This window comes from Poecile atricapillus, chromosome 1, assembly GCF_030490865.1.
Source record: "Poecile atricapillus isolate bPoeAtr1 chromosome 1, bPoeAtr1.hap1, whole genome shotgun sequence".
NCBI lineage: Eukaryota > Metazoa > Chordata > Aves > Passeriformes > Paridae > Poecile > Poecile atricapillus.
Genome location: NC_081249.1, coordinates 31,629,025 through 31,655,696, shown reverse-complemented (window position 1 = coordinate 31,655,696; position 26,672 = coordinate 31,629,025). Strand labels below are relative to the sequence as shown.

The 26,672-nt window shown below is 34.2% G+C and overlaps 1 protein-coding gene across 1 annotated transcript in view; it reads right to left on the bottom strand.

The window, feature by feature from the left end:
- Positions 1-46: 46 nt before the first annotated feature.
- VWA3B (von Willebrand factor A domain containing 3B) overlaps positions 47-26,672 on the bottom strand; it is a 59,763-nt gene continuing 33,137 nt past the window's right edge. The window contains 13 exon segments of the mRNA XM_058829489.1: positions 47-2,704; positions 2,707-2,873; positions 5,997-6,094; positions 6,655-6,792; positions 7,977-8,101; positions 8,851-8,971; positions 13,890-13,940; positions 21,001-21,157; positions 21,277-21,313; positions 22,123-22,269; positions 22,928-23,034; positions 24,092-24,219; positions 25,575-25,757. Of these exon segments, the coding sequence (XP_058685472.1) occupies positions 2,601-2,704; positions 2,707-2,873; positions 5,997-6,094; positions 6,655-6,792; positions 7,977-8,101; positions 8,851-8,971; positions 13,890-13,940; positions 21,001-21,157; positions 21,277-21,313; positions 22,123-22,269; positions 22,928-23,034; positions 24,092-24,219; positions 25,575-25,757 (1,563 nt within the window). The 3' untranslated portion in view covers positions 47-2,600.

The following is a 26,672-nucleotide window of genomic DNA, read 5'->3' as shown; positions in this document are numbered from 1 at the left end:
TACTTCCTCATATAACCTATGAATGTACACATGAAGGCAGCAGAAACATAAGCAGAAGTGTTGATTAACGCATGAAATAGTTAGAAAACATAGCCCAGTCAGATTACTAAACATATATATATATATATATGTATGTATGTATGTATTTATGTACATGTGTGTGTGTGCACATACATATGTATCTGGACATAAGAAGTGACAAAAACCTTTGTAAAAGAAATGCAAGAAACACTGTTGGCATTAAATGTTTTTAATGCATTAGAAACATACATACATACATAGCAAAAACATTTATATAAATATGAAGAAAATTCCTTTACTTTAGTCAAACAGATCAGGACTATTGAGCTTTTTCAGAAGTTAAATGATATTCAAATTATTTAGGTATTTGATATTAGAAGGAAAAGAATATGTGGGAGGAATATACATCTTTCAGATAAACCCAGTTGAATAGACTGCTTTTAGAAATCTAAAAAAAAAAGCTTAACCTTGTCCCTGTAAAAGATATTTAACTACAAAAGTTGTTATTATTACAGCTATTCAAAACATTTCTCTGAGATGCTGAATGTTTTAAAAAATCTGCCTTTGTTATAAACAATCCAGAAATAACAAATTAATGAAAGCAACTACTAGGAAAACCTGGAAAAGGAACATTTTGATGAACATTGGTGTGTCTGGCATATGAAAAGCAATATTTGAGACTTCAGAGTGATACAGGGGTCTGAAGAGGAAAACAGGCTGTTGCACCACACTTGTGCAGTTTAGGTTCCTGACCTGAATATCCAGCCTTATTTCAGCACTACAAAAACTCCATGAAGGGAAAGTCCATTGTTACATACTTGATATTTTTAATACCTGTCCACAGAGACTAACTGAATCATTCATTAGAATGGCAGAGCTTTCCAACTCCTCATCCATGTTATTTAACACCTACCCACATCAATGTAATCAAATATGACAACTTCTAAGGAAAAGTGTTAACCTGCATAGGGGAATCTCACAGATCTGGTGCTCAACACATATTGAACTGCCAAGAAGCATGTGTAAACTAATAGTTCATACTTGACTGGAAGTTGAGCAGAAGGAAAAAACAAAATGCCAGGCAAATTTGTTTTCTTTATTCTCTTCATCTTTAAAATGAAATCCAGCATTAACACAGTTCAAAGAGATGTGTATATCAGAGGGCAGGTAGTACATTTGGTATAACTTAGAAAATTATACACACAGAGTGCTGTGAAACATTTGCATGGTATGAAAATGGGACAACTATCTACACCCAAAGAGGATAAATACACAGTCACGTAGAGAGGTTGGATAAAGAGGTATCTAATGAAACCATGTGAGGATGACCAAATAGTGTTACTTAACATCTTTATCAGCTCTGACTTTTCCCTTCCTGCCAAAACACAGAAGGATATATAAATTAAAATATATTTTAGAGAAAAAACCCTCCCATATTCAACATTTATGGTATCACAAGAAGAAGACAAGGTACTTTCTTCAGCATGTTTGACCTGCTTACAACATTGAAACATTATTAGAATACTGTGAGATTATTTGCTAAGTCTAGGCAGGATTAAAATGCATAGATAACTACTGCTCTCGTGTAATCTCTCCTCCAAGCTGCAGGGAATAATTTACAGGACCTGCTGATCACATTAGGATTATTTCACATTTCCTCAGCATCTGCATCTCAAAATGTCCAAGAGGAAGGCATCTGGGATAACTGAGCTTTTCCAGTGACGTGGAAAAATCATGGTTTCTTACTGGACAAGCCCAACACCTCTGCTCTCATATCATTCTGATCAGGCCACTCTTAAAATGCCCATTATATAATGGGCTCTATAATACCCACTATAAGCAATGTAAATGGAATTTGCAGTTCATCTTTAAAGGAAGACTGAAGGAACATTCAGATGAGCCAAATCAAATTGATTGAAAACATGATGATTGAGTGAATTTATAACGCATCACTTCTGGAAGCAAATAAATAATGAGGCTATTGAAAACATATTTTAAATGGTACAAGGAGGTACATCTAGCAAGTGTGGCTAAAATCCCTGTTATCTTTCCACTCACAGTAGGACCTTGAAAATGAAGAGCTGACTGACATATAATGGCAGGCCCACACTAGCCCAGTCTCTGCTCCAGAGTGACAGGGAATATAGGTACTGCTGTCAGCTTTAACTGAACCAGTTCATACACCAAAAGCAATTTAACCTCTTAAGCAGTGAGCTACAGGTTCAATAATTTAATACCTGCAATACAGACATAACTTTAATCTAACAAAGAAAAAACAGTAGAGGGACTGGAAGATATACTCTGCTTACAAGCAGGTATTATATTTGGTGTTACTGCATCCTCACTGCTACTACAGCTGTTAGGGAAATTAAGGTGGCATATGCTGGAATACGCTTTATTCATTTCTTGCTGTTACTGTGAAAACACATGCTGGGAAAGTGTCAAGAACAGTTTCTAAAGGAGGTGAAAGAATTTCATCATACAGGACATGGGAAAGCTAACTTGGCTAACACTCAGAAATGCAGAAACCTGCTCCTTGTGTGGGAAATAGCTAAAGGCCCATCACAAATGCTTAATTCCTAATACTTATACTTTTCCAGAGCTACATCTTTACCTCTAACTTCTTTCTTGTTGCTAGACAATGAATTTCTTCCTCTCTGTTTAACTTCACTTCTGGAGACAAAAGATTATCGAAGTCTGACATTGTCTCCCTGGGATGCCTTTTGTCTGCTGTTGTCCTCTTATTTTTCTTTTTTCCCCTCTTTTCTTTCAAAATACTTTTCTTTGCTTTTTCTCCTCCTTCAGCTTCCACAGGTGGGCAAGGGAAGGGCTTTGTAGTGTCACCATCCAGGCTGGAAAAACAGAAAAGGAAATCCACAAAGATACAAGTACATATCTCATAAAGCCTCTTTTACAAGACAGATTTCACCTTCTTCCACATCTCACAGTACTGACAAGAGAAGGACTTACCAAACTCTTGACCATTTGACAGAGCTATGAATGTCCTACAATTCAGTTTCCCTTTCACTTATAAGAATAAGTGAAGGATCGACTAAAACAGGGCTCTGGTCCTTAATCTTATCCGCCTCTTATGACTACAGGAAGGATGTGGGCAAAAAGGACCCTTTTTCTGTGTGGGTCCAGATCACACAGTGCTTTTACTTTGCATATGGAACTTTTTAGCTACATTTGCAGAATGCTTGTTCTGCCATAATTATTTCTTCCCACTGTGGTGGCAGGAAAATGCCCCAAATAGATGCTAATGTTTCATACTAAAATCATAAGAGCTATATTAGTACCTTTAAACAATAGTCAATTAAGCGTAACCCCTAACACACACTACAAAAACATTTAAAGACAATCCCAAAGAACTCAGAGCTGGAGTTAGCCAAGCCATTGTAATACATCAATGGGCACTGAGGACTTCCTGTCAACACAGGAATCTGTGACATGCTTTTTAATTTTTTTTCCCTTACTATTCCAGCACTTAGCACAAAGGGTTTGTCTCTTTTTGAGGTTCTTATATCATTTTGCATTCAGACTTTTTGATTATTTTCCAATTAAATTATGCTTTTGCATTGTTCCTATTGACAATGTCAGCACTTTCTCATTAGATTTGTGAATACCCATGAGCAATATGCTGCAGTGTCCCCCTCTAAGTAGGACACAGGTGGTAGGGAATTATTTTAGAAATATAAAAAATAACAAGTTGAATTGGAAAGCACACTTCCATGCCCTCATAAAAGTAGGGGTTCTAATGGAAACTCCATTTAGTGCATTCATTTCAGTTAATTCTCCAAAGAATTCCTCTGTTTGCCAGTGCATAACTCAATTTTCTCCTCATTTGTATATAAAAATGGCTAGTCAGCTTGCTAATAATTTCTCTTTGGAGAATTAATATTTGTACAAAAGCACTCATTCATGAAACAAAGCATGCAGAATGGACACTATTCTTACTGCTTATGCAATTAATCACATCTTTTCTTAATATGGTACCTCATTTAGAATACAATCCAACTCAGTGGAAGGGAAAGACTTCTGCTGATTTTGCTGGAAGTGAGACCAGTAATATACCTGCCTCTTTTCAGCTGGTTGTATGCATTAAGAAGGACACCATGGTATTCAGGTTTGGTTTTTGGTGAGATGAGGCTACTGTCATATCAATGATGTGGCCTGGGAAAAGGCATTGTTCTATTCCCAGATTTGGAATTCTGCTCAGTAAAGAGAGGGTGTTCATTTGTTTGTGTGCTGTGGCTGCAAGCTGGCGTAAGGCTGAGTTTCAAACTGTACTGGGATCACTACTAGAAAATATGTGGGAATCACAGGACTTGATTCTCAGTTGCTTTTCACTCCATCATTCTCAGTGAGTCCACAGATCAGCCCACAACTGGTACCCTCACCTATAATTTTTAGATGAAATCTTTAATGTTGATAATCATATTAGAACATTTCAATGAAATGTATGAACATCTGTGGGTGACCAAGCACTGGAGCAGGTTTCCCAGAGTGTGCAGTCTCCTCACTGGAGATACCCAACCGTTCGGATACAATCCTGTGCCATGTGCTCTGGGATGACCCTGCTTGAGCAGGGAGGTCAGACCAGATGACCACTGTGGCTCCTTCCAATCTGACCCATCCCGTGATTCTGTGATCTAAAATTGCCCTTAATGGTGGAATTATTTTCCCTCTACAGCTGCCAGAAAGGAAAGTGTAGCCAGGTGGGGATCGGTCTCTTCTCAGAGGTAACCAGCAACAAGACAAGAGCACACAGCCTCAAGCTGCAGTGGGAAAAGGTTTAGGCAGGACATTAAGAAGAAGTTCTTCACAGAAAGAGGGATTGGGCATTAGAATGGGCTGTCCAGGGAGGTGGTGGAGTCACCATTGCTGGAAGCATTTAAGAAAAGACTGGAGGTCGCACTCAGTGCCATGGTCTGGTTGACAAGGCGGTGTTGGGTTAGGTTGGACTCAATGATCTCAAAGGTCTTTTCCAACCAAGCTAGTTCTGTGATTCTGTGATTTGTCCTGTTCATGTTTCTTCTTGGAAATAGACTTCCCGTGATGGAGATTATACTATTCTTTTGCAGCAGTGCTCATACTACATGGAACAGGAAATCATTAATTCTGTGGATGTCAAGGCAAATGGAAGATTCAAAACAAAATTATGTTTTCTCATACAAAATGTGAAACTGTGCAACTCCCCCTGGGAAGAAGTTTTACATGGTTTCAAAAAAAGTAACTGCACAAATTCATGGAAGAAAATTTTATCAAGGCTGTTTAATACAGGGACTCCAATTCTGCTTCATAGAATTTTTAAATCCCAAATTATTGTAGGTTGGGAATGTATTCTGGAGAAATATCGCTAGATGATTATTCTGATCTTATTGTCCATCCTAAGGTTGTCTGAGTTTGTTAGTGCCCTGAAGGGTGTCACAATTTCAGCTGGATTAAACTAGAACTTAATACAAGATGAAAATGTAATCCATAAATACTTGGAACCAGTGCATTTTCAGTGCACACTTCATATCTTGATGCACATTAATTCTGCAGAACCTAAGTGGGGGCTCATACTCATCTTACACACTCTCTCTCCATCATTCTCCAGATTTAAGCCCAGAAGATGAACAAGTATCTTGGAAAAAATTTGCAATTTAATGTGCAGCTTTACAAAACACTAAGTATCGTAAAAGAAAAATAAGGTCTACAACAAACAGAAACTCCATCTCCCCTTTCAGCAATCCCCTTAAAAACTTCCTGGGACTAAGCTTCAAACCATCACATCCCACCAATGCTTCCAGAATGAAAACAGGGCAATAAATTCTCACATTAATTTAGTTGCATATGTAGAGTAAGCCAGTTCACAATAGCTGTAGTTAGAGTACTACGTATGGAAACCTGACAGCATAGCTGAACTCAAAGTGCAATATTTAGGATTCAAATTTTAAAAATGTTGTATTTTTAGGTTCAAACATACTCACATCTCATAATCCCCTGTCTGTACCGTTCTTATGTACTGACACGAATAGGCATACTTGGTTTGACTGATTTTAATGAGCTGGCTTCTTATACAGTGTTCCTGCAATAACACAATCAACATGCAATAACACAATCAATTTAAACTGAAATCCCAAAAGCAATGAAGATACATATGCATAAAAACTCAACTGTTTAAGTGTAACTGTAATCAGCCTCTAATGAAGATAATTAATATAAAAGTGTCAAGTACAAAGTAAATTTTCTTTAATGCACGCTATGAAAAATGCAGTAAAATTATCACAATGGCTTACAAACAAAAAACAAACCAAACAAACATAATGGAATTAATTTCAGACTATACTTAAAGTGTTAAAACTTCCTATGTTTCTTATTTTAGAAGCATGGAACATGTGAAAGCTACCAAATGTATTCAAGAAGAAAGAACAGAGTATGATTTTAGAATAAATTATGCTACAGAATTTCTTTGTTCAGGTTTATTACATGAGCTGTTCATTCCACTCTGAAATCTGATTTACTCTGGTTAGCTGGAGACTCAGATTGGGACAAGGAGCTCATTAGCCTGGAAAATTCTACCTGCCTCTTCAAAATCAGAATAATGGTAAAATCACCAGACTGGTATCAACTTCTAGGTTTACTTACCTTCCTGTTGTTGAACATCAGTATTGTGTAGAGTTTGTCACCTGGTTTCATCCTATCTGGTGTTGCTATGACAATGGCAGGTACATAATATTCATTTTCTGCCTGTGTTCCAGTTCTGGCAAACACATAGTCTCCAACCTGCACACCAGGAAAGCACCAATGCAAGAACCATGTGATTTGTGAGATTTACAAGATATAAAGTGTAACTACTAAGGTATTTTTACATGAATCATCATTCTATCATGTTCCCATGATTTAATATGGACCATTGAAAGAAAAGAAGAACTTGGTCCTTATGTGTTCTGATCATGCAATTTCCACTGAATTGGGGAGAAAACACAAAAATAAAGGACCAAGCTCTATTAAATGTACCTGGGCATAGCTAACAAGCTGAACTGAATGAGGAAACTCTTACAAACTGTGCATTCCCTTGGATTCTGTGCAAACTTAAAGGCTTTCAGCAATCTTTTAAACTAACCTTGGGAATTTTTGATAATTCCAGATGTAACTGATTTATCCAAAACTGTTTTTAAAATTAATGCAGAAGTCACAATTTTATATCAAATTTTGCAGGTCTCTAGAGTTGGATACAGAATTTAAAGAATTATTAGGAGCTACCATATCAGAATTTGTCTTAAACTCAAACTGAAAAAAAAGCATGTCTTTTGTTTTATATGTAGCAATGCAATTATAAACATGTTTCTTCTATTCAAAACAGATGGATCCATGCTGTATTCTCTATGCAACCATCACCTTTCTGGTGTGTAAAATAATCACCAAAAAAAACCGAGCTGTGATTACAGATAGTTAGCTGATGAATTTTAAAGAAAAACAGAAATGGAACAGGGATTATATATTTTTTTTATTATTATTGTTATTTGCCTCAGTATATGATTATTTGCTGGATTTAAAACATTCTGTGGAAACCAAATGGTTAAAACATGCTGTAAATCACACTAAGTATAAAAGGCTCTCTTACATTTTTAATCTATGTGCTAGGAAACAATAACTCTACTAAACAAATAGCTCACCTCTCTTCTATGGCTGAGGAAATATTCATGTTTTATAAAGAAAACAATATAGATTAATTTAGAACACATAATTTTAATAGACAAAGGAATAGAATTACAATGAAAACAAGCTTCAAACAAATGAAACACTTCATGCTGAAATAGCACAATATTACTATAATGAAAAACTTCTTTAAAATAAATAAATGTATTTAAAAGATTTTTTAAAAATCTGTAATTTATTCTAGGTCTGAGCAAATAAACAAAATATAAAATTCATATTTGCAATCATGAAAAAATACTCTTTTTCACCTGCAGATGTGGGCATGGCATAGCACCTCCCACAGGTATAGTGAACTTGACAGGGACATCACAGCTCTCCCCATTGCTGAAGACAACAAGTGCACTGGTAGAACTGATATTCTTTACCACAGTACCTGAAAAACAACAGAATAAAATATTCAAATTATTTTTCTTTCACCCCTTGTGGTATTTATTTTGTAAAAAAATCCTATAAGCTGTCACACATCTGAGGTCAAGCATGTCTGTACGATAAATTCTTCATTTTCATTTAGCTGCCATAAGCTGTGCTAGAGCAATGGAGATATTTGTACCTAAAAAATCCTGCCTCACTAACCATTCTTAATAATGCTATAAAAAGAAAATGAAGTATTTTTCAAGCACAGGTTTGAAATTTGTAAGCTGATCAGGTTAACATAATAAGACTGATGGTTAATATAATAAAACTACTACCACAGATAAAAATATGTAATTGAAAAAAATCCCAACCAAACAACTAAAGGTAACACAAAGGTAAACACATATACACAGGGAGTATTTTCCTTAAGAAATAACAGAAGTGAGTTTTAACTACTAATCATTCTAGCTTAAAATTCAACAAAAAGTCAGCGGCATTTAGTGATCTTTTTGGACACATTCAAAAGCTTGGCTTACTATTTCCTTCCATACTTTTCATAGACAAACATATTGCTCTCCAACTTCACAAAATTAATGTCTTCTTATAAATGTATATATATGCACATACAAAATAGATATTAATTTTTCATGAATATACACATGTAATATTAAATGTCATTAAGAAAGAGGTAAATTATGACCATAACTTAAGTTTTATCAGTATAAAGGAACACTAAATAATATTGAAAATGTGGACAAAAATATATACCTGGATAATAAAATCCTGTGACATCTGATCTTGCAATTACCTTTTGGTTTTTGTGAGTCACAAATATCTGACATTTTTTATTTGTCTTAGACTTCAGCTTCTCACTTTCTTCTTCAAGTCCCTGTAATTTGACACAATTATTTGTCTACAACAGCTAATGCAGTCGGCCTTAATCTGTTATTTGAAATTATTTAAAAATTGAGGCAATGTAATGCTATGGGATCCATACAGAATCCATAGTAAACTGGAAATACTTTAAACCTTCAGAATTGTTCTAAGTACAGGAAGTACTCATGTAAGAATTTTCTACAATATTCTGTTGTGTAAGTTCATAACAATACCTATATTTTCATGTGTTCATGCAGAAATTTACCTTGATGAATTATTAGATCTGGCTACCATTTTCCTACAACAAAAATTTACAAAGTTGCACAACGCAAAGGATGAAGTAAGGAAAAATCACCTCTTTTTTCAGAATAAGGAAATTTCCTCTACACACTTCTTTTGTCTAGATGGAGAATTTTCAAAGTAATCTGATTTGCATTAGAGGTACCTCATTGTATGGGATGAATCATTAAAAAAAAAAAAAAAGAAATCAAAAAATGTTCAAACAAATCTTCAAGTGTCTGGGGAAAAAAAGTTTATTTCCAAACTATAAATTCAAAATTGAATTGACATTTTCAACCATTTTAAAACATTCCAGTTTAGCAAAATATTACACCACATCTTACAGACCTGCCACTGTGCATTATTCTGCCCCACTACTTTGGGTTTTTTCATACACAAATTATTTTTGCCATTCTTTTCACAATAGTGTTCCTAAATATAAATTACAAGCAAGTGCAAAACTTTCTTAGAATAAATCAGTTTCACCACTAAATGAAAATTGTGGAATTTATTTTCACAATTAAATAAATCAGTTTGACCATTAATTTTTAAAATATTTATTAGTCTACCTCATGAACAATTTGCAGGCATCCATCTCTTATATGTTTTTTCTGAATCATAAAAATATGCCACTTGAAATCTCAAACTTTTCCACAGATCTACCATTGTTCTGAAAAACTACCATAACTCACACACTCTTAATAAAACCCCTGCTTGTTAGGATGTGTATGACTTGCTTCTTTTTCTGATGACATTTTTTTCCTTAAAAAACTTATTTGATTTGATACTTGATTTCCCCTAATAGTCAATAATGATGGAAAATATATTAATAAACTTGGCTAAATTGTTTGTTCTCAGTTTCACAAAAATTATCACAATCTCTTTTTTTCAAACTGCCTCTCAAAAATCACAAACAACCCTAGAAAAAGAGTCCTAAAAATAAGCAAAACACACAAAAAAAGCAAGGAGATATTTTAAACTGGAGATACATGGGATTTTTCTAGCTTATTCTTTATTCCAACAGAATATTAATTATATCGACAGTTTGGGTTTTCAAACTCAGACTAAACCAAAGGCCCTTCACACTGCTTAACTGACTGCTTGAAGTATAACTCAACAAAGGCTGATTTGAGAGCAGACCTACAGTTCCACAAACACAAAAAAGTATTTGGGTAAAGCATTTACTTAATTCCTCAGGCTCCAAAAGGACAGCTGCTACTGAATATTTATTATCAACTGATTTGTAATGCTTGACTAATAACTTGGGCAACTTCCAGCACTTCACATTAATCCAAATACTAAAGATAACACAAGCATCCACAATGAGGATTCTGAGTCGTGCAGAATCCAGGTGGCTCAGAAACACTGTCTAAATTCAAATCCATCTTTCTTTTTTCTCACACAGCTTTTAGGTGTTCTGCAAGATTGACTCAGACACTGTTAGAGTGGCCATTTCTGGCATTCAGTATTTTTATTACAAAAGAGCCCCATCTGATTCTCAGGGATCTTTACCATGTTTGACTCTGCTTCTGTTGAAGACAATGCATTAAACCACAATCGGTGAAGGACACTTTGTTTACTTCTTCCAATAGCTGCAACATTTTTTAATTCCCTTTCAAAAAGAATAGTCTTTGCATTTTCCTACTATAAGTGAGAACAGACACAAAGAATACCCACAGATATCCATGTACCTTGGCTCAAACTTTGGGTTTTCATAATCCTGACACCTCCAGAGTCAAGCAACCACCACTCTTCTCTGGGTGCCAATGGGAACAAGCCCATTCTGTGTGGACGTAGCCCATTTTTATGAAAGAGCCTAAAAAGAAAGACCTCAAAAACTAAGGGTTTTTTTGTTTGTTTTTTTTTTTAATTTAGTGAAAAAATCATCAGGAAATTTAAAAGTCTGCTTTTTTGAGTAGAGTTTCGGGATAATTGTGATTTTTCTATGATGTCACAATGACAATTTTCAGTCAGTGCCATATCAGCGCTATTTCCTTCCTGCAATGTATTTCAGTTGGCAGCTTATTCCTCTATACTCATTTTGTGGGCAGACATCACAGTTGGCAAAACCTTCAACACTTTTAAAAGGCTCCTCATTTTTCTTCATTTTTTCCCCACTGTTTTTCTACTACATAAACAGAATTCTAATTACATCTGCATTTCTGCCTCTTGTTCTTGAAGCCTTTCAGTTGCAGATTAGCAATTACTGAAGATGCTACTCTGATTAGACTCCTAAAGCAGGTTGACTCAGGATAAGTGATTGCACAATGTTAATCACATCATGTCTGAGAGCACACACTGGTTGTTTCAAGGCAACAGTAAAATTATACTCAACAAATGAAACATAAACATGTTTCTTCTGCTCTTGTATTGGGACATTCATTATATGGCATAGGTAAATCAGTAATCAAAATAGCTGTAACAGCAATGTAGTATTTTCAAACTATGTGAAATGAATCAAGATCATCTGTATTTTGAAGACATTAAAATGTTTTCAAATGTGCAGTCTTAATGGAATTGAAAAACACAAACCTACAGAAAACACACACACACATATATATACAAAAACACTAACTTCAGTCATAGTTTCAGAGTATTGAGACTAATGTATTAATGCTAGACTAATATATTAAAGAAATGGAGAGAGAAAAAAAGCCTCTCTGCCTAGCAAAAATACGTGTCCACTTCAGAATGAGCTGCAGATACCACTGACTCAGTTCAGAATGCTGTGATATTGCTCACCGGTTCATGTATACCCACATTTTAGGGACATTTAAATTTTAGTGTACAAAAATGAAGATGAATACCTCCTCTTCTCTCTGTATGTTCTTTTACAAGAAATGTACCATGGAAGACTACAGTGAATTACTCCAATATTACAACATCTTTTTAGTTCTGTTTATCAGATTTAAACCCTACCACAAATTTTGTATCTAAATTGTCTTTAATATATCTGTTTTTTCACTTTCCTGCTATCATTGCAGTAGAGAAAAAGATCCTTGGCTGTGATTTATTTCTAAGAGGCTCAATTTCTATGGCTCTCTCTGAAACTTCAGAATTTCTACTTCCCCAATATTTTTAAAGAAGTATTTGAAAGCTTGCTCTCTTTTTAACTTCCTTCTTTCCTCTACCCATTTTATTTAGCATCATGCTACATGTCTGCTTTATCATCTATGTTCATGGAAAAAAAATATTCCAGAGGTACATAGTGAAGAGGATTTTCTAGGGGGAAAAAAATCCCTTCCCATGTATTACCTTTTTATTGTTGCTTATGTGTGATTCTGAGCTTTTCTCAGTTTCCTTTTTGACAGCTTCCTGAAGATCGGAGGCTTGTTGTATATATGTTAATGCTGTCAATATCTCATCTTCTAACAATTTTACATCTTCATAGGAAACTGGCCATCCCAAATTCTCTAAAGCCTCCAGCAAAGCTTCTTTATGCTGTTTATACTGGATTGGCCCATCCTCTTTAAATCTTAAAAATATATATATATTTAAAGAAATTAATAACCACAAGTAGGAAAAAAAAATTTAGTTACACTGGTGCTTTACAGATAGAGTCATAAATTATGGAGGTAGAATAAAGAATCAGATTTGCCCAATTTAACTTCTGTATGCTACAAGTTCTTGCATTTCATCCAGAGACTGCTGTGTTTGGTTGAACAATCACGTTTGGTATAACTATATCTTATAGAAAGACAGCTACAGAGAAATTCAAGTCATTGAGCCATAATTTCTGAAAAATGTATCAAATATTTTAATATCTAGGCACCAATATTAATGATTAATATGCTCCTCTAGCAATAGACTTTGTAACTGCTATGACATTTTTTTCATTACATGCATAATTGGCCATATGTTATCAATAATTAAACATTTTGGATGACACCCTGTCAAATTTCTATATATTCACTGTCTATGAAAAGACACCTATTTCCTTTTTTTACATGCTGTTTTGTTTAAGAATCTTCATTTCCTCTCTGCACCAGAATGAGGTTTTAGTTCTTCTTACTAATGATAGAACTGTAGAGTTTTTTCTCATTAGCTTATGTATTCATAAAAGCATTCTAGTTTTCATCCCCAATTTTCTGTGAAGAACAATTTCAGGCCCATTAAGTTTTCATTAATTGATCCTTGCTTTATTCTCTGGCACAAACAGATGTTAACTTCACTGATGTTTATACAGCAATTAATTTTCTAAATCAATATACAAGTATAGGCTAGTTAACATAGTACAAACTTCCAGAGTGATATAAAGTTCCAACACATGCTTTTAAGGTGCTTTCTACACCTTAACAAATCAGCCACTAGAGAACTCTTTACAGGATGAGAGATTTACTTTGATGTCAAAAGCAATGACATGCTGCCCTCCCAAGGCCCTGCACTTGACACTGATTAAGGATAGAGAAGCAACATTCAAATGGAATACAAGTCCTTTCCTTTGAAAATTATATGCACCCCAAAAAGGAGGTCCAGAATTTGATATTACTCCATGTCATATATACATTTTTGAAAGTAAGGTATATTTATGAAATGTTTGAAAATTAAACCAGTTGGTTATAGAAGTAGTGATAAAATACTACCAAATATTTATGACCAGCCCTTCACAGGTACATTAGAAAAGTGTTAGCTTTTTAAAAGTGATAGCTTACTTGTCTCTTTCCTCCTGAGATAGTGCTCTCCAAATAACTAGGTTCAGGCGCCTATTAAAGAAAGCAAAGCAGTTTTTGAGGGAATGCAGTTCCTTGTGCAGCTGATCATCTCAAAACTAGCAAATAAACACAGTTTCTTAAGATATCTATACTGATTTGTATTCCAAGCACACTGCATCATCAAACTGTATCCTTATCGTTCAGCTATGAAATTATCAACTGCAAAAGAAGATGGGAAAACAGTATCTTCCATCAAATAACAGCATGACTCTTTCGGGGTCATAGAAGGTTTAATGGCAATCACTTCTGCTTCCTGCCAGAATTTTCTATGGATGGCTGTCTTCAGCACCAGCAAGTTAAATCAAATAACAAAACTGATTAAATGCCAGTTAAGCTGCACAGTTCCTCCAATTAAACCTTTTCAGAAAATGTAGTCTGAATGTAGTAATGCTAATTTCTATTTTTTTCCCTGCTAAGTTTATCCCCCAGTTGTGCAATTCAGGTTTCTAATTAATTAAACTCTGACTATGAAGAAAAATCACTGACAGGAAAACAGAAGTGATTATCCCAAAGCAATGCAGTTCTGAGATCTTTTAAAAGCACCACTAAAATTCCTGCTTTTGCTTTTTAAGACATAAATTTTAAACTTTTATAAGATCATCTAGCTTATGGTTTTCTGTGTTAGCATCCCATACAAGCCATCACTCAATTACTTCATTTCAGCTATAGAAATAAACCTTTACTGATGATTCTAATTACTGTAATTCTAGAATTACAAATTACAATTTTCCTTTGGATATGAGAACAAATTCATTTCTAGGAAAAATTCAGACTGTAACCTGATTGACTATAAGCAGACTTGCCAGATTTACTGGTGCATGTACAAAAAAAAAGCACATTAACAACAGATTCTGAATACTAAATCCTTGATGATTAACTTTGTCTACCAGAAACTAAATCCCAGCATTTTTAGAAAGCAAACTACTTAGTTCATTCCCAATATACATATATGCTCCAATGCCTATTTCATCCTAAATCTGCACACTCATGACTAAGTTTGTTATAAAAGCTTCTGGCTATACAAAATCATACACATTATGAAGCTTTCAATGTTTTTTCTCCTTTAATGCTATATATTCTTTTTGTCAGACCACAAAAATCCTGCCATCATCACTTCTCTCCATCTAAATCTGATGCTAAACTCAATTTGCATAGGGAGAGAATACTGGTATATTTGCTTCTGTGCTTGAAATCTGGATGTCCTGATGTATTGTTTCAACTACATATGTCAGAATAAATTTACACTATTTACAAAGCAGAGCTGAAACTTTTGGAAATTCAGTTACTAGAAAAGGGCTGTGACATCTATAGCAAAAACTATTTGACTGGCTTGCTGTTTGACAAGTAGAGGAAAAGCGAAGAGATCTCTCTTATACTGTCTATTATAAGGATCTCCAGGCAGATTTGTCTTTTATACCTCTTTTTTATGGAAGTAGGAACTCAATCCTATTAATGTAAATACACTGATTCATTGATCTCTGCTGGTAAACAGAAGTAAATGGTAATCCTTATCACCAAAGTTTTAGGGAGACTGTGGAAATGCTATCAGAGCTAAACCAGAGAATAATTTATTTTCCCTTAAAGTCAAAGTCAGTAAATGTAAAATATTCAGTGGTATGGCACAGCAGTGAAAATCTTGAATCTTCTTCAGAATTCACCATCACAAATACACCACCTGAACTTTCTATTAAATGAGTGACAAATCAATTTCTATGAATTTTTCATCAGCCTGATAACAATAGTGTTGTCTCAGGGACAGAACAAAAAAAACCAGATACTTTTATTCACTGAACTCCATTAACACTAGACATAGCAAGCAGCATTTTCAAATCAGAATTCTTAATTTTACCACAAAATATCTATATAGGACAATACGATTGAAAAAGAAAGCTATAACATGCTTTAGAAAGAACTGGTATAATCATATAGCTACTAAGGAAAATAATCTCAAACCTTAAAGACCTCTGTGGAATTAATCAAAAAACAAGGACTAAAGAGTTGTCATCAAGGGGGTTTTGGTCATATAAAATAATTACATTTGTAAATGTTATTAGAATACATTTATATAAATATAAAAATATTTATTAAAATAATTCTTGTCCAAGCTCTCATATGATTACTAAATCACACCATAGTCAAGTAACTGCATTTTTTCAAAAAAATGCACAAAGTTGGATCATGGAAAGAAGTAGCTTAGAGATCTAATGCTTTTTTCCTCTTCTGTTGTGCTTTTACTAACATTTAATTAAAAAGTACAACACATATGCCTCTCAAAAAAAAAAAAAACCCAGCAAATTTAAATTTTCGGTTTCTTATTGGTGTCTCAGTTATATTCTTGCATGCATAGTTGGGTGATAGAGAGTTGGCAGCAAAAAGCAGATCCTTAATTTAAGTGTCAGTCTATGGATATTGGAGCTTAATTTTAAGTTAAAAGTCTGGCTAGCATTGTATGTTTATGGACAATTCTTCCTGAGGGATGACTGGTTTCATGTTTGCTCACAAAAAGTAAAAGAACTTTGCTTTTGTCACTAACCAAACATAATATGAGCAACATGTTATTTATCTCCTTGCCTGTTGTCTGGTTTTACATCCAGCTTTTTTTTCTTTGTTTTTTAAGAAAATAAAATTTCTCCTATATGTTGATGGTGGATTAAAGTGTGTCAACATGCAAAATTATCAGTATTGAGCAAAGTAAGTGTGAGGAAATACCGAGCAACTGACAAAAAAACCAAAACATGACTGCAACCATGATAAATTTCTGGTGAGTAGACTTGCCTCTCATAGGATTTAATTGCTTGTTCCAGCTTCTCTTTATAGGCATCAAGATTCATTGCCCAAGGATTAATTAGTGTAATCCCCTTCTTGTCACTGCTAACATGGGCCAATGGTAACATCTATTATACAATAAAAGACACGGATATCGTTTATGTCACAAATTTTCGAATGACTGAATGCCAAGGCTCAGAACAGCCAGAAGGAACACTGGAAGCTGAAGAAAGAAAAATCTAAGCACCACAAAGGACAGAATTAAGGCAGTTTCCAGCCAGTTCTTCTACAATTATACAACATTATGCTGAAGTTACAAATTAAGATTTCTAACTACTAAGTAATCCTAACTAAATCAGTACTGGCAAACAACTCACCCTAATAATGTGTTAGAAGGAAACATGTCTAGTGCATGACCATATTCCAGGTTTTATTGCCTTAAAACACTCTCATACTTTCTTGTATCTAATTCTAGCATACAGGTACGAGAGCAGATATTTAAATGTATTAAATGCTCTTACTCTGGATGACTTTATTTTGTAAGGAATTAGAGCAGTAAAGCACCAAAGAGCGAACAAGGTGGACATTGGTCCCCAAAACTTGTCTTGATTTCTTAGGAACTTAATCAGGTTCATAGAATCAGGAGCTCCAATATTTTTCAAATCTCCCAATACAATACCTACAAAAGTCAACTTCATTGCAAAATAAAAACAAATACAACTGCGAGTAGATCTTCAAAAGGCAGAGAGAAGGGTAGAAATGGATGGCAAAAGATGAGGAAAGATGCCTTCCAAACTCTCAGTCCAAAGTCCCACCATCTTTTAGCCTCTTAAATTATCAGTAGTTCATAAAAGAAAAGCTGTTTTACTTATCAATGTCCTGATGCTGAATATAAACAAACAAACAAAACAAAAAAAAATCCAATTAAGAACTGGATAAGAAAGAGAACGTTACTATCCCCAAAACTGTCTTCAGCTCATATGAGTGAGTGGAAATCTTCTCCAAGTGTCTGTCTGAGATCAGGATATAAATGAGAAAAACATGGATGAGTTTCAATTTACATTAAACTAAAACCCCTGTTGGGGGAATTAGATAACAATCAGAAAAAAGAGCAATAAAGAGAATTATTTAATTGTGAACATTTTTCAGTGATGCTTTATTTGTGTTTGAATCATCTCAGCATAGCTGGATAGCAAAATGCAACATTTTTTTAGGAGTAGTGGTGTGACTTTGTATCACCCTCTCTTTCCAAGGACATCATCTCTCTGCTTAATAAATCTGTGTCACATCAGTGCCAGACCACATCAAAGCTCCTGATATGAAATTAATCTTAAAATCACTTAGAAGCTAAAGACAATGGGAACATGTCAGTGAAAGTATCTTGCTGGAGACAGATGAGGTAAATCTCTGCCCATAACTCTAAGCAGTGATATCTGGCTACTTGTCATTTCCAGGTGAAGTCTGAAGGCTGACAGGCAGGGAAGTGATGAACCCTCCTCAAGTTCTGTAATGCCATGATTGTTGTCTATGATGTTACTCAAACAAAGATAACAGAAGTTCAGCAGGGCCTCACCATGCAGGAGCCCACAGCTACACTGCCTTACAAATCATAAGAGTAATTTCAAGTACAAACAGCATAATTTGCAACATATTGAATATAGTTTATAAAATACTTTGTATAGAATTGAAGGGGCAGACTAACATAAACACATTATTATACTTTGGAAGACAAAAAGCCGAATGGAATGTATTCTTAGCAAATACTAAACTTGAAATAGTATGCATACTTTGAGAACAATGAAAACTGCTCATGAAGTGAGCACTATATTTCACTATTTTCAAGTGAAATATAACAGATTCAGCTGACAGAAGTCACAGATAAATTCTTTTATTGCCAAAATGTTTTTTGATTTTCTAAATTAAATACTTTAACTTTCACACTAAAATAATTAAATTGTTTCAAAACTTTTATTTCAAACCCCAAATTTCAAAAACTTAAAGACAAAACCAAAGCACAATAACCTGGTAAAAATTTTCTTATTTTAGACCAAAGAAAGATGGTTTTGTTCACTGAATCTGATTCCTTTGAGCAAAGCATTGAGTCAAAACTCCATGACTTGCAAACCTGTACTTAGATGCCACAAACTGCAACATATATTTACATGATTCTACAGGGAAGGTTTCTCCCCGAATTACCATAGCATAATTTAGACAAGCTCCCAAACCATTATTTCTTTTCTGAATATGAACCTGGATGGGTAGTTTATTAAATTAACCTCTTTGAAATAACTCAGGTGAAACTGACAGATCGCACAGAACTGAAAACAACAGGTCAGCCTTTTGTTAATGACCAGTTGTCATGGAAACCTTCTTCTTGCTGCATCTCCGTGCATATTTATTCCATCATCACTGCTGGCAAAGGCCAAAAATAAAAATTATACTATCCCCTGAAAAGCAAACAAGGATGTCTGCATTCCACACCAGGAAAACTAAGATCTCAGAAGGAACAGTGCAAAATGATTTGTACATTTATTCTCTTCAATGAAATCTTATGAAGTACTGGAACAATCTAGATCCTTAAAGTCTATTCAAACTCACTATCTAGTCTCACCCTATTTACTTGATCTGCTGGCATGAAGCTTGAGGTGAAGTGGTTCTGTAGCTCAGAAATTCTGCTTTCACCTTGTGTGCAAGCCTCAACCTTCTTTTTCTTTTCTATACTCAGCTTCAGATCCAGAAAAATCCATTCCCCTACATATAGAACAATAATTCTCTACTGCCTGAGAAACTCAGTGTCTGATTACAACTAATGAAGACTAATAGGTATGAAGAAATTACAAAAATTCTTATTTTGCCTTTACATCCCTGAGTCTAGAGAAAGCCCATGGATCACTCTTTGATTCTTACAGCACCTGTTCATTCAAAAAACACTGAACTTAATTCAGTCCTGCCTGAACTAGACTACCAGGAGTTCCTATGAATTGCTATTAAAAACTACTTGTACTCATTACTTGCTGAATCATAGTTTAGACTGTTTTCAAAGACAGACAGTCTGTTTTACAGACTGCATTGTTTTTTGCAACCATTTTCTGTAAAGGACTCAGAGGGCTGTTCATCGAGAAACATGGAAGAAAGAGGACCTCATATATATTCAGAAGAAGATGGAAAAAGGAGTGACTGCTCAGAAATGAGATGTAAGAGTTTTGTGAAATTCACAATATCTTTTGTTTGACATTTACAGTAAATTGTTTTGCACAGTTTTGTAGCTATTGGATGTCTGAATTTTTTTGAAAAATGACTATTTTACATCTGAAATGTTAAAAAGTACCTTTTAAAATATTCTCATATAAAAAGACATCTTTTAATTCCATTTTTAAAAAATCATACTTAAAAAAAAAAATCCTTACAGATCTTGGTATTACCAAAGAGAGGAACTAGCTTTTCTTCTACAGTCTACATGCTTTAGGAAAAATTCCCATTCTTAATTTTAAAAAACAAGCATGAGTATTTTAAAATGTAAAATTGTGTACATTTGCTATAAATCTTTTACTTAGTTTATATCACATTCTATTACAAATCCCTTGTTCTTTCTATATTATTAAAAAAGAGTTGTTTAGCTTTAAGTATTGTTTAAATAAACAGTTTTATTAATTGAAATGAGCAGCAGCATATTCATAGGACTTTTGTAGGATGCATCACACAAGAAAAATTAGAGCAACTTGCCATGAAATGGATTTCCTATAAGTGGAATGGCAGTTTGAACTTTATGATACAAAACTCCCCATAAATTTTACATAATCTTACAACTGTCTTACTTGCACCTCACAAAACTTAATTTTAATTACTGAACGACAATAATTTTCAAAATATCTTAGTTAGCAGTCATATGTAAAAGTTGAGAATGCACAAATCCACAAAATGTGCACCAGCATCCTTTTCCAGATGATTTTATGAAATTAAATACATCCTCCAGTGAATTAATAAGCATCAGTGGAGGCTGCAGTGCTCAAGAAATTCCCAAACACCCAATGGCTGCACACTGACACCAGGTGGCAACTGTGAAAGAACTTCAGAGTAAAGAATGCAAGGCATACTATTAACTATCAGTTTTATCTTCTTACTGATGCATGAATGAACATTCAGATATGCATGATAATTTAGTGCACATCAACAATTTACAGTACCAGAAAATGTTATTGTGACATTCATAGAAATTAATTTTTAAAATCCTTTTGAAAACACTATCAAGTTTTGTTCTAGCTTTCAAACAGCAGAGGAGTTTTACCTTATCAAATACTTTAGAAACTACATGCTTGTCCAGAACTGGGATGTATTTTGTACTCTGAGGGACAGTTGTAGGAGCTAAGGCATCCATGATGGTGAGTCGCCTAGCAGCCAAGCCATGGGTCTTTAACCAAAGAGCTGAAGAGATACCTAGAGAGCTAGAAAAGAGAGACTGTGAGATGTAGCCCAAGGTAGAAACACATTTGAAAGCTTTGAAATGACTGAAGAATATGTAAACTATACTTTCCGTTATGCGTTTATATATACACACACATACCTTTTAGATGCTCTTTTCACATTCTGCATTTTCAGATCTAAGAGAAAACATTTGCATTTTGTTATGGCAGAGGTTTTGTGCGCACAAAAGTATGCATAAATAAGTTGCCATATATTAGCACAATTTTTTTATTTGAGCCTGCAAGCAGCATCATGCACAGTGACTGTACAACATTTCAGTTGCTAAATTATCAGTGAGAATTAGTTTTCCTCGCCTTTGTGACGCTTGATCAATAGCAACAGTGTTACCAAATACCTAGTGAGCCCTAACCAGCCTGTGAGGAAATTTATAAAATAGGAAAATTTGTTTCAGTTTATTTATTTTTGACCAAGACCAAAGATTAATAAGCTTATTTCCCAAGTCAAAATATGATACCAAGTAGTACCACTAATGAGATGGCCAGTAGCAGCTAATTTAAGGTACACCACTATAAAAATCTCTATAAAAGATATATAAAAAAATAAACATAAGATGCTGAAATGTAAAAAAGTCACAAATCTTCAAGTGTCATAGGTAAGGTTTTAGAATGACTTAGAGGATTTATTATAAAGTTCAGACTTGGACTAATTACTGAAAGAAATTAATACTATCTGGATATATTTGTAAGCCCCATTGAAAACCCAGCTGTAAACAGCTAGTTTGGGAACTAGCAGGAGTCTGGCCACAGCTGTAAGGACACTGTCGCAACATCCAACTTCATGTCCAACTCCACATCTCTCTTGAGTTTCGGTCCTTTGTACTGCAGATCTGCAGAGTTTTGCTTAAAAGAGGTACCGTTAGTTACAAACGTAACAGGAGAAACATTATTATCTGCCCCAGTCACAGCTTCATGTTCTGTCAACTTGCCTTTGAAAATGGTTGTACATTTCACACCCTTCTTGACAGAAGAACTCTTTTCCTCTGGAGACACTCCTTCCTCTGGGCTTTCTTCCCTGGATTTCACACCACGGTTCAGGATTTGCAGCAGACTTGTCTTTGTTTGATCTGTAGTTGCTGAAAGGCAAAGAAAGGAAGAGCTAACTTATTGCTCAAATACATGCCTGGGATTTCCAAGTTCCTCTGTGGTATTCAGTTTTTAAGGGACTGCCTGCACAATACCTCAAACAGAAAACTACTTCAACGCTAAGTTGTACTATGTATTTTCACCAAAGATGAAGGTTTATTTTACTTCAGCTGGGTAAATTTAGTATCAGACTGCATACAAAGGACAATTCCAGGAGAAATGTAGTATTATGGTTGTAGTAAGGGGAAATACTACTGTACGTAATGCTGTAGTTGGTACAATATAGAGCACCTCTTCATTCTTGCCAATTATGTATTTACTTAGAATAAAAAGAGATTAGGGTTTAATATCTACTGTTAAAAAACTGTTTACAGAGCTTTCAAAACGTTCTGCTAAAATAGCTACTTTTTCATGGAAGGGCCTGCAACAAAGCACAAATGAGCAGACGTTTGTCTGTTTTGGCCAAATGAGTAGGATGGCTGAAAAGCAGAGATGAAGAGATGTTCAGATTTTCAAAATTATCATTACTTAAGTCAGCAAACACTTAATTTGTTCCCAAAACGAGGGATGATTTTTGCTACTTGCAACAGAATCTCTTCAAGTTAGTGAATGAATTCTGCTGACAATTACAGCTCATTTGAGTCTTACCTGCATATAATGCTTTCTTTCTTCGGGCTGGATTGGCAGCAGTGCTTTGCCTGGTTTGCTCATGTGGTGGCACTGATGGTTCTTCTGAAGCACAGCATGGCCTATTCCTAAGAGAAGAATGTGTTTAGATACAGGGACACTGTGTGTATGCTTGTGATTACTGCTTGTAAGTGACAAAGACAAATTACTGCAAAAATATAACACCAGTTTAAAAAACAGTAAGCTGAAGTTTTCTGGCAATTTAAACACTGATTTCAAATGATTCAAAAAGTGCAAAATATTTTTCTGTTATACTAATATGCATTTCAAAGGAGAGTTCAAAGGAGGATAAAATATTCTTAGGTTTTTTAATTACTTAAATGCAATTTTTTAGTTTATTTAAAAGATGTTCATTACTTTTAAGGTAATGACCTCATATATTTTTAATAAAAACAGAATGTTCTGTAATAGCTACTTTGAATCCCAGGGCTAAGTAACTACCATCATCAATGAAAATATCTGCCATGTACATACATATGCACATTTATATATTCTATGTCCCAGCATTAATAAAAAATAAAATATGCAACTTCTGAAATAAACACTTGAAAATATTTTCATACTGGACATCCTACCCGCCTTTCCACAGATGAAACACATCTCTGTCCACTTTTAATAGTTTTTACTTTATTTTCATTCCTTTACTGTTTTAAGTAGATTTCTCTCTTAAAAATCTGATTTATTTTAATGCATTTTTTTATGGCTTTTACTATCACTGCACCAATAAATACACAAGTATATCTGTACATCATTTATGTTTCAATCAGCATATCGCAATGAGCGGCCATTTAGTCATGAGGTATGAAGCCAGCTCTACTTATGTGACAATAATTTTTCATGAATTCTTGAGGTCAGAGGGATCAATTTTCCCATGTCTTGGAGACAAAAAAATAATTTCCCCTCTTTCCTTTAATTATTCATAATATGTTGAGACTATTGGTATATTTGAGATAATTTTGTTTCAGGCATCACAGTATTAGTAAATTTTTCTAGATTTCTCTTTTCCATTACCTTGGCTGTTAAAAAAACACCCTGAGAGTAAGAAAGCAACCATTTCTTTAAAAAGAAGAAATGTAAGAAATAGTTCCCACCTATTAACAATATAATAACAGAATGAGGACATACTTGTTCTCTGGATAATTTTCTTCATTACAAGAATTCATCATCAGACTTTTCTCATGAAAGGTCTTTACTTTCTCTAGATCTTCCTCTCCTTGAGCAATTTCTCTTTTCAAAAGATGTATGTCTTTATTCTAACAAAAAGAAAATCAAACTATTTAGTACAATTACTCCAAAATGTGTTTCATTTCTGAAGAGAAATGATACAAGTTCTGAAAATATTTTTGAATAATGATTCAGAACAGCTTCCAAATTTTGTATACTTTTTCAGGTAGGCTCTTGTGCTTGGCATTAGAGCCTTTCAAATTATTCTTCCTTTCTAGGAAAATGGCAAGCATTCCCCAACTAGCCAGTTACCCCTTCAGATATGAGCAGCTGCATTTCTGCATAAGGTAATGAGGTCACTAGCTCCACTCATTTCAAGCAAGCAAGAAAATAAGTATGCAAATAAATAAAATAAAAGTTATGTACATTTCAAGGGGTAGCCTGTCATTCTACAAATCTCAACTGTATCACATACTGTCCCAGGCCCAGGGAATTAAAAAACATACTCTTGAACTGAACACTGGAATTGACTAGGAATCATTTAGGCTAGAGGAGGAAACTAAGGCAATTCCAATGATGATCCTTTTACAGCTCCCACAGGGCCACAGGCTCCCATCTCCAAGTCTGGAGATGTACAAGACAGACTATGGCCCTCATTTTTCCAACATGAGCAGTGTCACACAGTCCACAACTGAAATTGCCCAGTACACTGGCATTTTTCTAATTGGTCTGTGAAGTTCAAATTTCCCAGTACTGTCTTGTTACTGCTTGTTCTCATGGTTCAACTACCACCATTTCTGAAATCTATACAATTGATTCACTGAGTGTTAATTTTAATTAAAAGCAAGAATACATTTCAAATGGGTGTTTCTGTTAGTCTATTCAGAAATTTCCTATTGGGGATTGTTGAGCTGCTTCATCACAGTTGATAGATGACTGTTATTCTAGTCATCTTCCTCCTCGTAGATCTCTCCCAAGCAGCTACTGAAGAACAAACTTATAACAAAATCCATAGAATCATTATCATTCCAATTCAGCACTGCATTCTCTTATTTATTAACAGGATACAAACCATATTTTCATTTTAAACAGCAAATTTTATATCTGAAACAGCAGAAATCACGTGTTTCTTCCAGAGCTGATTTGGTCTACATGTACTTTTAGGTTTTAGTTTTCAAGGCTGGAGCATCAGGAAAGGGAGAATGAGTTTGCAACAATAGCACTATAAATGTACTTGGCATTACATTTAGCCTTTTTTGTTGCGGTCTAGAAAAATTTCACAAGTAAAATAATCATATTATTGCTTTCGTATCATGTCAAATCTGACTACAATTAGGCCTCTCTTTCTTAGTAATCTACTGTAATATGAAATCACAATAATACAAGTCATGTGGCTCTTCCAAGTAGCATGAAGAAGAAAATATATGTATTTTCAGATACTCACAACAATAAACTCTGTAGTATCAGGATCACTCAAATAAATGTTGTAATAATGAAATCGTCCCTCTGTTTTAGTAGACAGCTCATACAAAAATTTATTGGCTTCTATATCATCACAGTTGAAGGATACAGTATGGATGGGAATTTTACAGTGAAGCTCAACTTCAGCCAAAATTATCTGGGGGGGCTGAAAATCAAAAAACCCTTATGTTAAAAATGTGGCATCTTGAAACATACTTATCAAAACAGAGACTTTGTAAGAATTTAATCAGTCCTTCTGTCGCTCAGAGATGGATATAGTGCAGTTAAAAATATCCACTTTATACAGATTGCTATTTTAATCAGAAATTAACTAAATTATCTAATTTAAAACTGATTTTGAAAGACTGATAAATGCATTAAGGTACATGATGTAAATTGTAATATAATCAGTACTCTTTGTTTCTGAAGTTTTAAAAGAAATTACTAAAATTTAGGAAATTAAACTACTTTACATTAGTGTTTAGTATCACTGTATATATACATAAAAATATTTTTGGAAGTGTACGAGTGTGGATCTTTTTAAGAAACTAAATTAGTTCAAAGAAAAGTTGATTAAATACCAGTAAAAAAATAGAGGCTGAGAAAATAGGGAAGTTAGTTTCCTCCTCCCATAAAGAAATAAAAATTAGGTGAAAAAGTAGATCTATCATCTCCAAAAATACTGAAGTATCTGGTAGAAAATAATTATTGATTCAGTTCTCTAAATTCTGATAACATTTCAGTTGTTCTAAATACTCAAAAATCTTGACAAATTATGCAATGTTTGCAACATAATTGTTGTGTTTGTTGAACTTTAATAGTTAAAAGCGATATTGGCCATTTCCTTTCTTTAACTGTTAAAAAGGTATAGAAGACATTATTAACAAGGTAAAAAGAAATTATTTCTTCACTAATTTTGAACTTAATAAAAATATTAAAAATAATAATATTAATCAGTATACACGAAGCCAAATAATTCTTTGGTAAAATATTAATTTATGCTTTTAGCTAGAAAAACTGTAAAACAATGCCAACATCCAAGAGACTCCACAAGACCCAGCACTGCAGACATGACATTCAT